Here is a 14,961-nt window from a genome sequence, read left to right on the forward strand (position 1 = left end):
ATAAACTTTTTCTACCTCTTCTCTTTATTAGTAAGGGAATACAACAGAAATCAGGTGAATCAATATGACTTCAGTATTTGATTTCTGGCATTGAATGTAGTCTAACAATATACCAATAGTTCGGTTTTCCTAAGAAAATTATGAAAAAGCCAAAGTGATATTTTAAATTTTATTATAGTATGCTACTATTTATATATGGTAAGAAATTAAACATTTAGAATTATTAAAAAAAATACAATAACAAATTATCATTACTTTTACAGTAAGGTAGATATAATTGTCTAGCCAGAAAAACCAAGAAAATTATGGGGAAAAATGGTGTTACATCAAATAAAAGTGTTGAAATAGGTAAATGACAAATATTAAAAAAATACCTCTTTTCCATAATAGCTATTATCAGTTTGAAAATAGAATAAAATAAAAAGATACCACTAATCACTGTAACAAAAATATAAAATATCTGCAAATAAACTTAAGAAATTAAGTGAAAGCTATATGGAAAAAAACACACAAAATTCACGGAAAGAAATAAGATATTTGAATAAAGACAATATAATTCAAAAATGGAGTTCTTCAATTATTTCATAAATTTGTTGCAATTTCAATTAAAATTCAAGTTAGGTTGGTTGTTTGCTTATTGGATTTAGTAAAGTTCTCCTTAAATTTATCTGAGGGAATATCCAAGTACATGTTTCAAAAGTGGAGTGAAATGGAGCACGTGGCTTACTAAACTTTAAAATGATTAAGCTTCCATAACTGAAAGCAGATAGAGCTTACTTGCAAAAATGATTAAGACACTGAACCAATGATAGAGTTGGCAGAAAGCCTAGTAAAGGACTTCATTATATATTAGAACCTACTAAATAGTAAAGGTGCCCACACAAACTTGTGATGAAAATAAAGCTTAAGTGAATGAAATTCAAAATAATTTACATAGTTATCTAAAATAATTACACCATTAAAAATTTAGAAGAAACTTTAAGTGAATATTAATTAGATCTCATAATAGAAATATTTGAGGAAACATAGGAAATATTTGACTTTCTAAAAATAGGAAAACTAACACAATATACATTATAAAAATTGAAATGTAAACATGTTATTTGAAAAATTATTACAATTATGTGGAACTAATACATTCTTAAAATTTGAATACTCAACAATTAAGAAAAATTCACTGTAGATATGGGTAATTTTTATGAATAGAGAAGTAATAGATGGATTAAAAGTGTGTAACACAAATATAAAATAATGCCGAATTCCACTTATACAAAATAATGAACTTACAAGGTGGATCCTGAGTTTGGGGAAAGAGGCACTCCTATTTGAAAGTTGGATTTGTAATTGATAAACATGTTTTCAGATAGTAATGGGCAGTGTATCTCAAAATCCTTGCAAATATGTGCCCTTTGACCTAGGAATTTCACTTGTAGGAATTGAAATTAAAAAAGAATTAGATATGTGCAAAAAGGCATATGTTACAAAAATGTTAATGATTTTGTTTATGAGAATAAAAGCCGAATGAAATGGGAATCAACTGCCCACTGTTTAAATCAGGGGTTGTAAAAGGGGTTCTAAATCAGGTGTTGTATCAGAATCCTCTCAAAAACCTTTACAAATCCCTGTCCTTCACCTCTAAGAGTCTATATATTAATACCCACCCAGACATATAAAATAAAATAACTATTAGTTTTTGTACTTCTCTCAAACATTTTATAGATTGTGTTTATCATACTCAAATGTGTTATTTTTTTCAAATTCTGTTCTTCTGCAGAACAGTGATACCACATTGTGATTTTTAAGTTATCTTTGTCCAGGACAAGAATATAATTTTAATGAGCATATATTTAATTCTCTCACTTTGAGTTTCCTTTAAATTACTCTCTAAAAAATATGAACATTGGTTGGTTTGGAAATCACTTGAATATTGAGAATATTGGAAAAAATGACAACAAAAGTACATATGAGCAAACTATAACCATTCCTTAGCCTTACATCAGAATAACTGTAAAATCAACACCTTATTTTAATTTTTCCATGTGTCTTTATTTCAACTACCCAAAGAACTTCAAGTTTTAGGGTTATTTCTAATTTTTGTCAGTTATCTCTATGGTATGTGCATATTTTTATATAATAGATAAATCTCAGATGAATTCATATTTGACTTTCTTCCATTGTGACGTGTTTGAAATGCAGTCTTTTTAGTGAGGTGGAATGTAAAGTGGCATTGAAACTAAGTTATTTGTTTTTTCAGCGTTTCTAACTATGACATCTTCTGGTACACTCATAATCTCTTCTTTGTCTTCTACATGCTGCTGATGTTGCATGTTTCAGGGTAAGTCATAAAAAATATTTTTAACACCACATGTGCCTAAAAATGGGGTAATGACAGAGATATCTGCAGAAATTTTCATAGGAAATGGTAAAATTATTTGGTTGCTTGAAATTGAGGCCAGTATCAAGAATGGAAGAAAGAATTTTATTTTTAGCATAGCACGTTTAATGGAACTAGTATAAAAGTATATTAAAATTGAAAGACAGAGGTATTTTTCCCATAATAATCTTTAAAGCTCCCTGTAGTTTTATCATGATAACTTCCTTAAGAAAGTAAGAAGTGCCTAAGTGATGGTGCTGTGGGTTGATCATAGGCCCAGGGCACTGAGGCCCTTGATTCCAAACCCCAAGGTTGCCTGTTTGAGTATGGACTCACCACCTCGAGCACAGGGTCATGACTTTGAGCACAGGGCTGCCAGCATAAGTGCGGGATCATTGACATGATCGCAAGGTTACTGGCTTGAGCCCAAGGTTGCTAGCTTGAGCAAGGGGTTAGTGGCTCAGCTTGAACTCCCTGGGTTAAGGAATGCATAAGAAGCAATCAATAAAAAAATAAATTAAGAAAAAAAACAAGTAAAATGAAGCAACTACAAGTTGATACTTCTCATCCCTCTCCTCCGTACTTCTCTCTCCCTTCCTGTCTCTCTCTCTCTCTCTTGAAAGAAGAAGGAAGGAAGGAAGGAAGGAAGGAAGGAAGGAAGGAAGGAAGGAAGGGAGGAAGGAAGGAAAGAAGGAAAGAGAGAGAGAGAAAGAAAGAAAGGAAAGAAATAAAGAAAGAAAAGAAAAGAAAAAGAAAAAGAAAGAAAGAAAGAAAAGAAAGAAAGAAAGAAAGAAAGAAAGAAAGAAAGAAAGAAAAGAAAGAAAGAAAAAGAAAGAGTAGGAAGTGAAGAGCTTCAAGAAGCAATTTTAGTATTTGTAATTTCAGGAATTCCTTATGTCTTGCTGCTATGGAATTTGTAAAGATAGAGTTAGGAGGTTTTAGTTTAAAAATGCCTAGAGACAATAATACAATAGTTGCAGAGAAAGCTAAAGATTTACAATGACCAAAGTCAAAGATCTGTCAAAAACTGAAAAATCACAAAGGGAAAACAGGAAGTATCCTAAGGTTGTTACAAAGAATATACACCAAATATTCTGAAAAGAACATAGACCAAAGCAGTGTTCTCAAAAGCATGGCGTTTGAAAAATATTTAGTTCAGCGGAAGAAAATACTATATTTTTGTATGTGCATATGTCTGCATGATCACCAGGGTGGACTTGTGGTTTTATCTTGACACACACTAATATGACACCATTGCCTGGTATCGAGTTCACTTTGTTTAGTAGGAGGATACAGGACAGGAAACATAGAATGTCAACAGGATAAGGCCAGGTGCTTCTTCAGTGGCAGTCCCTATTATTCAGAAATCATTTTTCATTTTCTCTCCTTTACCTCCCAAAGTAGCTACTCAGTTTTAAGATGACAAGACCATATGGCTAAACATAGATTACTTTGCCTTGGGTAAGGCTCATACTCCACAGAACTAGGATCTTAGTAACATGCCAGGTCTCCTCAAGGGATGCCCTCAGTTGCGAGATCACACTGCACATAGGAAGCTGAGATCTGTCAGTCCTAAAATGATTTTACAATTCACTCATAGTCCTACTGGTCCAGATGCATTCCACCAATGAATAGTGTGACCTGGTAACACAGCTGGCATTCTGCATTTATCTTATCCCCAAATGTTCCCAGTGAAAGTGTTTGGAGAATGGTTCAGACCTGTTAATCCTTTCCTCAGAATGTTTTATAATGTACGTTGTCAGAACATTAGGTCATATGTTGTTAATATTCAGGGTTTCATGAAGAGGAGCTGCAAAGGAATGAGGCAGCAACAGTACTGCAGGTGGAGGACTCCAATCTCTCCAGGACTGAGGTGCTGGAGAGATCAGCTATCTAATTTATTAAGCAGAAGTATGACATCTTGCATAAGAAACTAACAGGCAGAATACAGTGTACAATTTTATTATTTAATTTTGCAAAACTGATTAGATTGCTCTTGCCCTTTCTGAGACTTAACACCACACCATCTGCTGTCTGATTCCTGACCTGCAGAAAGCTCCAGCAGGGCCAAGCATCGCGTCCTTGAGGCCTTCCCTGGACGCGCGACTGCCTTCGGTCATGTATGCTTAGTCTCGACCTTTACTTTCTCAGGATGGGAACAGAAAGTCACTCGGTGCTTTGGCTTTCCTCTAACATCCATATACATAAATAGTATATTATTTTCAGGGTTCAAGTTCAAATCCCCCTCCCCTGATTTTGGAGACCTCTTATTTGGAAGGCAGTATTATATGGATCTCTCTCTCATAGGTCCTGGTCATAGTTCTAGACCATATGGTTGCAGGGCATCAGAAACATAGCTATACATCATAATCCCGGCTTCCAGCTAGCCGTTCTGCCACAGTGAAAGGGCTGTGGTCATTGGAAGCTCTGGGTTCCACTTTTTTCCCTTTGTCAGGATAACACATGCAGTGGAGAACTGGGATCCCAACAAAGCCAGTGTGGTAGAGCAAAACTCCTCTACATTCTGTTCTTTTAATGGTTTGTTTTCCTGCCCAGAACTATTATCATAAAATGGACTATGAGTAAGAAGGTGCTGCTAATGATAAAAACAATAATTTAAAGCAATTACATAATGCTTATTATATTGCAAAATATAAATCCAAAATGATTTCAATGCTTCATATCATTAAAGGATCATAATTTTATAAGAGTAAATAACAATGGGAAACCTGCTTTACAAGTGGGAAAACCGAGGTTTAAAAAGAGTAATTTGCTTAAGTTTCCTAAATGATGGGTCCTGGGTTCAAATCCACTCTGACTTAGAAACTCACAGATTTAACACTGGGAGAGCTCTGCACTTTTGAGAATTTGGCCTGAAGATTTCTTTAAAAGAGTTAACGTCTTGATTTATCTGAGATTGTGATCTCTTTCATCTATAACAAATGAGAGAAAAATGCAATTACTTGTTAATATAATTAATTATGCATTCTTTGGCCTTTATGGTATACTAAGTTAAAACTCTGAAAAAAATCTGTTTCTTTGTAATTCAAAACAGAGTCTTTTTTAAAAGTTCAGAAGTTCAAACAGACTTAAGTTTGAAGGATTATATTGAGAGTTCGTTTTTTTTAAACTTTTATTTTATTTACAGAGACAGAGAGTCAGAGAGAGGGATAGACAGGGACAGACAGACAGGGATGGAGAGAGATGAGAAGCATCAATCATCAGTTTTTTGTTGTTAAACCTTAGTTGTTCATTGATTGCTTTCTCATATGTGCCTTGACCGTGGGCCTTCAGCAGACTGAGTAACCCCTTGCTCGAGTTAGCGACCTTGGGTCCAAGCTGGTGAGCTTTGCTCAAACCAGATGAGCCCGCACTCAAGCTGGCAACCTCGGGGTCTCGAACCTGGGTCCTCCACATCCCAGTCCAATGCTCTATCCACTGTGCCACCGCCTGGTTAGGCTATATTGAGAGTTCTAATACTAAAATAAGTTTTATACAACAAAAATGCAATACTCTAAGCATTGTACAGTGCACATTTTTAAAAGAAGTTTTATTTTTTATTAAAGTATCTTGACTAATAGAATTGTATTATTTAGAGTATACAGTCTAATGATATACTTGTGCATTGTGAAATTGTTACCACAATAAAACAAATTAACACATTCATCACAACACATAGTTTTTTTTATCATGTTTTTTTTTTCTTTTGGTGAATGTGCTTAATATCTACTCTACTAGCAAATTTCAAGTATACATTACAGTGTCATTAACTATAGTCACCAAGCTGTACATTAGCTTCTTATAACTTATTCATCTTATAACTAAAAGTTTATTGCCCTATAAAGCTTAATTTTGAATAAAGCTACATTGATTATGCTTCTGCTGTGAGAAAAATTACTACTGATAAATCTTTTAGCTTTCTCAAAATGGAACATTTTTCAAACTGTTTTTTTCATTGCTAAAGATATGTCTGTAAGTAAATTTATTGAAGTTATTATCCTTTGTGCCAATTTTGAGGACTTAGCCATATCTTTATCTATGAAATACCTTGATAATTTCATTCTCTAGATTTTGGTTACATGAATAAAGTGCAGTTATTGAAAACAAGTTTCTTGGATTTATATTGAGATTCCTGTTAAACAGTATACTTTAAGTTTGAACAGAAAATTACTGTGTGCTGGGCATTTTACTTCTCTGTTTATCAGTGTGCTAAGCACTATAATATGGTAAAAAAGAACAACTTTTTTGCATGACCTTGATTTTCTCAACATTGATAATTAGTACTGGATTTAAAAAAATTCAGCTGCTAGAATGAAAGATAACTTTAGATATAATATTTTCCAACTGTAAACATTTTATTTTCAATAATTATAGTAATTTAGGGAATTGAAGGATCAATAGGGACTAGAAATTTTAGAAAACTTTAGGCTATAAGGATGAAGTGATTAAAAATTGTTTGCTGATTTCTCTACCTAAGCAGACTTTTGCAGTGAGAGGAGCAATTGCTTCACATGATTTTGTTTGATCACTTTTATTTTCACAGAATCTCAAATTCTGAAGGAACCTTAAAGAATATCTTGACCAACACTCTATAAATCTCCCCTACAATATGTCTAAGTAAATAATTATTTCTGAAGAGCCCATTCTGTCTTTGGGAAGCTGTAATTTCCACAAAATTCTTATGTGTTGAACCAGAATTTATTTTACTTTAGTTTCTAGATAGATTTAAAAATCTTTGACTCTAATGCAGACCATGGAAACTGAGTCACTGTCCTCTAAATTCTATTCATTTGTCTCTTGCATGGTGATGTTTCAAGTCTTGTCATTATTATAAGCTTTCTCCTTTGGATATATTAATAATTAAAGTTTATTCAGTATTTATCATTATCTTACTAGTGTTTGATCTCATTAAATCCTCCCAGCAGCCCTGGTAAAATCTGCTGCTGCTGCTGCTGCTGTTTTTACTGTGAGAAAACAGAGGCAGTGAAAGGTGAAGTAACATGCTGAAAGTCATGTTACTGAGCGGACTTGGGTTTAAACCCAGCTATCAGATCTTTGAGTCCACATTTCTAACCACTACATTACACTGGCCGCAATTTCACACTGTGTGCCCTATATTGCTTTTAAACCTGGAAACCAAACTAAATGCAGGCTTTTGGAGTATGTGATCTGACTTTGGCAAAGTGAAAGTCTTACCTTCTTCGCTCTAAATATTGCAAATTATTTAAGATTCCTCCAAATTATTTAAGATTCAGTTACCTGGTTCCATGATTTTTTGTGCTCTTAGGTTCACCTAGTTTGCATTCCTGTTACCTATGTTTCAGATTTTAAAAATTATTTCTAAGCAAATCTATTGCATGACACACTAAAAAAACACATTTCATACACACTAAACTCAGATGTTTCTTTACAATATTCAAATGGATTTTCAAAATACATTAATTTTCCTTTCCAAGAGATCAATATAAGCATGGCCATTAAACAGCTACAATACTTAATAGCTGTATGATCATCGCAGATAATCTGCTCTTTCTCTTATCCACTAGATGGGATTAATAAAATCACCTACATTGTGGGTTATCTCAGGTTTATATAAGTAAATGCAGCAATGTATGCAGAGTCTACACATACTCAATAAATACTAGTAGGAAAATAATTATATTTGCACTAATATTAATAGCTGTATAAGGAAGAAACTCCACAGTTAACTGAAAAATCAGGTTTTTTTTTTTTTTATTCTTGAAAAAGACATAGCACTTTTTCCACATTTCTTTTAATTGAACTTATTGGGGTGACATTACTTAATAAAATTATATAGTTTTCAGGTATACAGCTGTATAGCACATCATTTGCATACTGTATTATGCTTTCACTGCCCCAAGTCAAGTCTCATTCCACCATTTACTCCCCCTTTGCCCTCTTCCACCTACCCTGCCCCCTTCCCTCTGGTAGTCACTCATTGTTGTCAGTGTCTGGTTAGTTTTTCTCTTAGTCCCTTTACTTTTTCCACCAAGCTCCCCAAGCCTCCCTCCCCCCTGACAGCTGTCCATCTGTTTTCTGTACCTATGATTCTGTTTCTACTTTATTTGTTAGTTTATTTTGTTTATTAGATTTCACATATAGGCCCTGGTCAGTGGCTCAGTGGAAAGAGTATTAACCCCATTGTATGGACCTCCCAGGTTCAATTCCCGGTCAGAGAAGCGACCATATGCTTCTCCCCCCTTCTCTCTCTCTTTCCCTCCCTCAGCCAGTGCCTCGATGGGTTTGAGTGTGGCCCCTGGCACTAAGGATAGCTCCATTGGAGTGCATCAGCCTCAGGTGCTAAAAATAGTTTGGGACTCCAGCATGGTCCCTAGATGGGGTTGCCAGGTGGATCCCAGTAGGGGTGCATACAAGAGTCTGCCTCACAATCTCCCCTCCTCTTGCCTAAAAAAAAAAAAAAAAAGATTTTACATATAAGTGAAATCATATGGTATTTGTCTTTCACTTACTGGCTTATTTCACTTAGAATAATAATCTACAGGTCCATTCATACTGTCAAAAAAAGATAAGATTTCATGGCCAAGTAGTATTTTATTGTGTAAATGTACCACAACATTTTTACCTATTCATCTACTGATGGGAACTTGGACAGCTTCCAAATCTTGGCTATTGCAAATAATATTGCAGTGAACATAGAGGTGCATATATTATTTCAAAATATTGTTTTGGGTTTCTTCTTATGTATTGCCACATGTGGAATCACTGGGTCATAAGGCAGTTCTCTTTTTAATTTTTTTGAAAAAATTACTTACTGCTTTCTACAACAGTTGTACCAATCTGCATTCCTACCAACGGTGCATGGGGGTTCTCTTTTTTTGTTGATTCATTGATGATAGCCATTCTGACGTGTGCGGTGATATGTCATAGTGTTTATAACTTGCATTTCTCTGATGATTAGTATGTTGACCATCGTTTTATATGATTATTGGCCACTTATACGTTTTCTTTGTAAAAGTGTTTATTCTGATACATTGCCCATTTTAAAATTGGATTATTTGGCTTTTTTGGTGTTGACTTTTATAAGTTCTTTTTAACTTTTGAATATTAAGCCTGTATCAGATGTATTGTTGGTGAATATGTTCTCCCATTCAGTTGGTTGTCTTTTCATTTTGTTGATGGTTTCCTTTGCTGTGCAAAAGCTTTTTAGTTTGATGTAGTCCTATTTGTTTTTTCTTTTGATTCCCTTGCCCAAGGAGATATATCAGCAAAAATATTGCTATGAGAAATATCTGAGATTTCACTGCCTTTGTTTTCTTCTAAAATTTTTATAGTTTCGTGACTTATATATGGCTTTAATACATTGTGCATTTATTCTTGCATATGGTGTAAGAAAGTTGTCTAGTTTCAAAATTTTGTTTATATCTGTCCAATTTTCCCAACACCTTTTATTGAAGAGACTGTCTTTACCCCATTGTATGTTGTTGCCTAATTTATTCAATATTAATTTACTATAAAGGCATGGGTTTATTTTTTGCGTTCTCTATTCTTTTCCAATGGTTGATGTGCCTCCTTTTATGCCAGTACCATGCTTTTTTTGATTATTATGACCTTGTAGTATAGTTTGATATCAAGTAGTATGATGCCTTCAACTTTGTTCTTTCTTAAGATTGCTATGGCTATTTGAAGTCTTTTGCAGTTTTGCATAAATTTTTGGAATATTCTAGTTCTGTGAGATATGCCATTGGTATTTTAATAGGAATCGTGTTGAACCTATAGATTGCTTTAGGTAGTATGGTCATTTGATTGTTAATTCTTTCTATCCATGAATACAGTATACGCTTCTACTTATTGATATCTTCCTCAATTTCTTTCTTCAGTACCCTATAATTTTCTGACTACTGGTCTTTTACCTCCTTATTTAAATTTATTCCTAGGTACCGTATTCTTTGTTGTTACTGTCATTGTAAATGGAATTGTTTCTTAGTTTCTCTTTCTGATAGCTCAGGATTAATGTATAAAAATGTCACCAATTCCTGAATATTCATTTTGTATCCTTCTACTTTACTAAATTCATTTATCAGTTCTAGTAGTTTTTTGTTGTAATTTTTAGGGTTCTCTATACACAGTATCATGTCATTTGTAAATAATGACAGTTTTACTTCATTCTTTTCTGTTTGGATGCCTTTTTATTTCTTTTTCTTATCAGATTGCTGTGGCTAGAACTTCCAGTGCTATGTTGAAGAAGAGTGGTGAAAGATAACATTCCTGTCTCATTCCTGATCTTAAGGGAAACAATTTTAGATTTTGTCCTTTGAGTATGATTTTGGCTGTGGGTTTGTCATATATGGCCTTTATTATGTTGAAGTATGTCTCCTCTATTTCTATTTTGCTGAGAGTTTTAATAATAAATATTTGCTGGATTTTATCAAATGCTTTTTCTGCATCTATTGATATGATCATGTGCCTTTTATCTTTCATTTTGTTTATGTGGTTTATCATGCTTATTGTTTTGCAAATATTGTATCAACCTTGCGTCCCTGGAATAAATCCCACTTGATCATAGTGTATGATCTTTTTAATATATTGATCTTTCTCTAGTTTTAAAATTAGGATAATGCTGACCTCATAAAAAGAGCCTGGAAGTCTTCCCTCCTGTTGAAGTTTTTGGAATCTTTTGTGAATATGTGTTAGTTCTTCTTTGAATTATTGAAATAATTTGCCTGTGTGGCTATCTGTCAGTACTTATGTTTTCTGGGAGCATTTTGATTGTTGATTTGATTTCATTAGTTGTAATTGGTCTATTCAGATTTTCTGATTCTTCCTGGTTCAGTTTTAAAAGAGTGTATGTTTCTAGGAATTTATTCATTTTTGTCCAGATTGTTCAATTTTTTGGCATGTAGTTTATAATGTTATTACATTTTTTTGTATTACTGTGGTATTAGTTGTTATTTCTCTTCTTTCATTTCAGATTTTATTTACTTGGATTATTTCTTTTTTTCTTGATGAGCCTGGTTAAAAATTTGTCAATATTGTTTATCTTTTCAAAGAACCAGCTCTTGGTTTCATTGATACTTTGTATCGTTTCTTTAGTCTATATATCGTATATAATTTATTTCCACTGTATTTACTGTTTCTTCCTTCTGCTTACTCTGGGCTTTATTTTTTGTTCTTTTTGTTGTTGTTGTTCTATTAGGTGAAGGGTGAGATTATTTATTTAATGGTTTTCTTGCTTTTTGAGGTTAGTTGTAATGCTATAAATATTTGGTTTGTTTTGTGTTCATTTTCATTTGTCTCAAGATAGGTTTTGATTTATTCTTTGATCTCATTGTTAACACAGTTAAAGTTTAGCAACATGTTATTTAATGTCTCTTTGTTTATTTTTCAACTTTTTTTTTACCATTGTGGTTAGAGAAGATGCTCTGTGTGATTTTAATCTTCTTGAATTTATTAAGACTAATTTTGTGTTCTAACATTTGTTCTATCCTAGAGAATGTTCCATGTGCACTTGAAAAAATGTACATTGTGCTGCTTTGAGATTAAATGTTCTGTAAATATAATTTAAATCCATCTAGTCCAGTGAGTGTGTCATTTAAAGTTGCTGTTGCCTTGTTGATTTTGTTTTACATCCATTGATGTCAACAGGGTGTTAAACTCCTATACAATGACAGCATTATTGTTGGTCTCTCCCTTATGTCCACCAAGATTTTCTTTATATATTTAGGTGCTTTTTGGCTGAGTGCATATATGTATACAGGTGTTACAGCCTCTTGTTGGATAGATCTTTTTAATATTATGTAATGTCCTCCTTTGTTTCTTGTTATGGTCTTTGTTTTGAAGTCTGTTTTGTCTGATATGAATATTACTACTCCAGCTTTTTTTATTATTATTTTCATTTCCAGTTGCATGAAATAAATTTTTCAATCCCTTCACTTTCAGATTGTATGTATCTTTTATTCTGAGGTGGATCTCTTGTAGACAACTTATATATTGGTCATGTTATCCATTCAGCTATTTTGATTAGAACATTTAATCTGTTTACATATAAAGTTATTATTAATAGGTACTTATTTATTGATATTATTTATTGAATATTAAATAATATTAAAATTGAATATTATTTATTCTATTTTTTATACCTATGTTTCTCTCTCTTTCTTTTGCTTAAAGAAGTCCCTTTAACATGTCTTGTAATATTGGTTTGATGGTAAGAAACTCCTTTAGCTTCTTTTTTTTTTTTTGGTCTGGGAGCTCTTTATTTCTTCTTCAATTTTAAATGATAGCCTTGCTGAATAAAGAAGTCTTAGTTGTAGGTCCTTGCTTTTCATCACTTTTAATATTTCATGCCAATCCCTTCTGACCTGAAGTGTTTCTTTTAAGAAATCAGTTGATATCCTAATAGGCATTCCCTTTTAGGTAACTTTTTTTCTTTCTGGTCTTAAGATTCTTTCTTCATCTGTAATTTTGCCATTTTAATTGTGATATGCCTTGGTATGGGCCTCTCTGGACTAATCTTGTTTGGAATTCTTCTATGCTTCCTGGGTTTGTGTGTCTTTTCCTTTCACTAGGTTAGTGAAGTTTTTAGCCATTAACTGTTCAAATAGCTTCTTGATTTCTTGCTCACTCTCTTCTTCTGTTACCTCTTTGATGCAGGTGTTGTTATGCGTGATGTTGTCCCCGAGATCCCTTAGACTTTTCTTATTTTTTAAAATTCTTTTTTCTTTGTGTTGCTCTGCTTGGGTGTTTTCTGTTATCATGTCCTTTAAATTGCTGATTCAGTCCTGCTTTATCTCACCTCCTGTTGATTCCTTCTAGTGTATTCTTCATTTCAGATATTATTTTCTCATTTCTGACTGTTTCTTTATTATGGTTTCTAATTTATTTTCAATGCTTATTATCTCTTTAATTAAGTCCTCACTGAGATCATCTATTCTTCTCCCCTAAGGTCCTTGAACATCCTTATAACCATTGTTTTTAAACTCTGCATCTGGTGTCTTGATTGCTTCCATTTCAGTTCATTCTATTTCTGGGATTTCTCTTGTTCTTTCTTTTGGCATGCATTTCTTTGTCTCCCCATTTTGTCTGCCTTTTTTGTGTTTGTCTCTGTGTATTAGGTAGATCTGCTATGACTCCCAAACTTTTTGTGGCTTTATGATGTTGGTGCCTTGAGTGGCTCAGTGGTGGAATCTTCCAGATTACCTAAGCTGGGTGATCCAGGTATGTTTCTTGTGTGGGTTATCTATGCCCTCCTGTTGTAGTTGAGTCTTGAATGCTGTTGGCCTGTTCATGGGTGGAGTTAAACCTCTGGCTGGCTAACTAAAGATAGACCTCGATCACCATGCATGAGATGTTGTTAGGGGCTGCCCCCCAAGATAGAGTTGTTCCCAGCAGGGTCTGATGCCTGCCAGGATGTCCCTTTGGATGTGCCACTGTGTGGCTAGTTGGGCCAAACTATGGTGTGGTCTGAAGCTCTCCACTGGTTTTTTGGGTTTTTTTTTTGGTTTTGGGTCTACTTGGAAGATGTTTTAAAGGAAGCCAATGTCAGATATTGTGTGTTACCAGCCTTGGGCTACCTGTCTGGGGCTATCTCTCAATTCATTGTTTGTGGCTGTGTCTACTGAGCCTAGGTGTGTGGGGGTGGAGCCAAGCTGTGTACAAAGGCCAGGTTCCTGCAGCTCTGAGCTGGGGGAAGATCTATTGTTCTAATTTTTAGTACATCTTTCTACGAGGTTGCTACTTATGTGCTATATTAACGATATTTCAATTCATAAGATATTAGGGAGGGGAGCAAAATTGTTTCCTGTTTCCAGAGACAAATGTAACAATGTTTTTTCTTCATTTTCATTTGAAAATCTCATCAGGAGGAGTTACATACTGTTATTCTCACTTACTGATAAAAAAGAATATTGGAGGGAAAGTAATTATGAATGTCACAGAGCGTCTGTCTAGAGAGCCTAACCCTACTCCATTCAAAGGCATGTATAGAGAATGCATTGTAAATGAGATTTGGCACCCTAACCCCTCACTCCCACTGCCTTTACCTCTGGAGTGTTGTGTGGATAGTAATTGTATTTTATTTTTTGTATTTGCATGAGAGAGGAATTATAATGTGATAATTCTGAACAAGAGAAAAAGAATGCCCTTTTCAAATATGTGGATGGCAATAAGAGCCAATTAATAGTGTAAATAATTTATTGAGCCAAGTCTTCTGGACTTCTCCACATTTTATTATATAAATGATTACCTGGATGATTCTTTTAAATGGAACTCTCTGCCATTTGGGACTACTTACTGGCAAGAGTAATTTTAGAGCATGATTTTTCTTCTACTTGAAACATTTTATCTAGGGAATTCTAAAGGAATGATTTTCTATATGCGTAGATCTAAAAACATACTCTTTAGACCAGCGGAACACAGTAGGCAGGCAGTCTTTATAAACAATGAATTAAAGACACTGTCAGCTTCATATTTTAGCCTCAAGAGTTAACCAGGGTTAGACAAATATTTATGAGTGTAGGCTTACTGTACTGGCTTATCCTCCCTCTACTTTGCCCCTAGGAGGAGGAAATTAAGAATAATTATTGGAGGATGAAGGTGTTTATACAGTA

General features: G+C 33.9%; 1 protein-coding gene across 2 annotated transcripts in view; it reads left to right on the top strand.

Annotated features, from left to right (window-relative positions):
* Positions 1-14,961, top strand: part of NOX4 (NADPH oxidase 4) — a 197,179-nt gene that overhangs the window by 55,994 nt on the left and 126,224 nt on the right. For both annotated transcript variants that reach the window (XM_066248545.1, XM_066248550.1), the window contains exon 8: positions 2,255-2,335. In XM_066248545.1, coding sequence (XP_066104642.1) covers positions 2,255-2,335 — 81 coding nt within the window. The remainder of the gene's footprint in view (positions 1-2,254; positions 2,336-14,961) is intronic.

The sequence above is a fragment of the Saccopteryx bilineata genome, chromosome 1, assembly GCF_036850765.1.
Source record: "Saccopteryx bilineata isolate mSacBil1 chromosome 1, mSacBil1_pri_phased_curated, whole genome shotgun sequence".
Classification (NCBI taxonomy): domain Eukaryota; kingdom Metazoa; phylum Chordata; class Mammalia; order Chiroptera; family Emballonuridae; genus Saccopteryx; species Saccopteryx bilineata.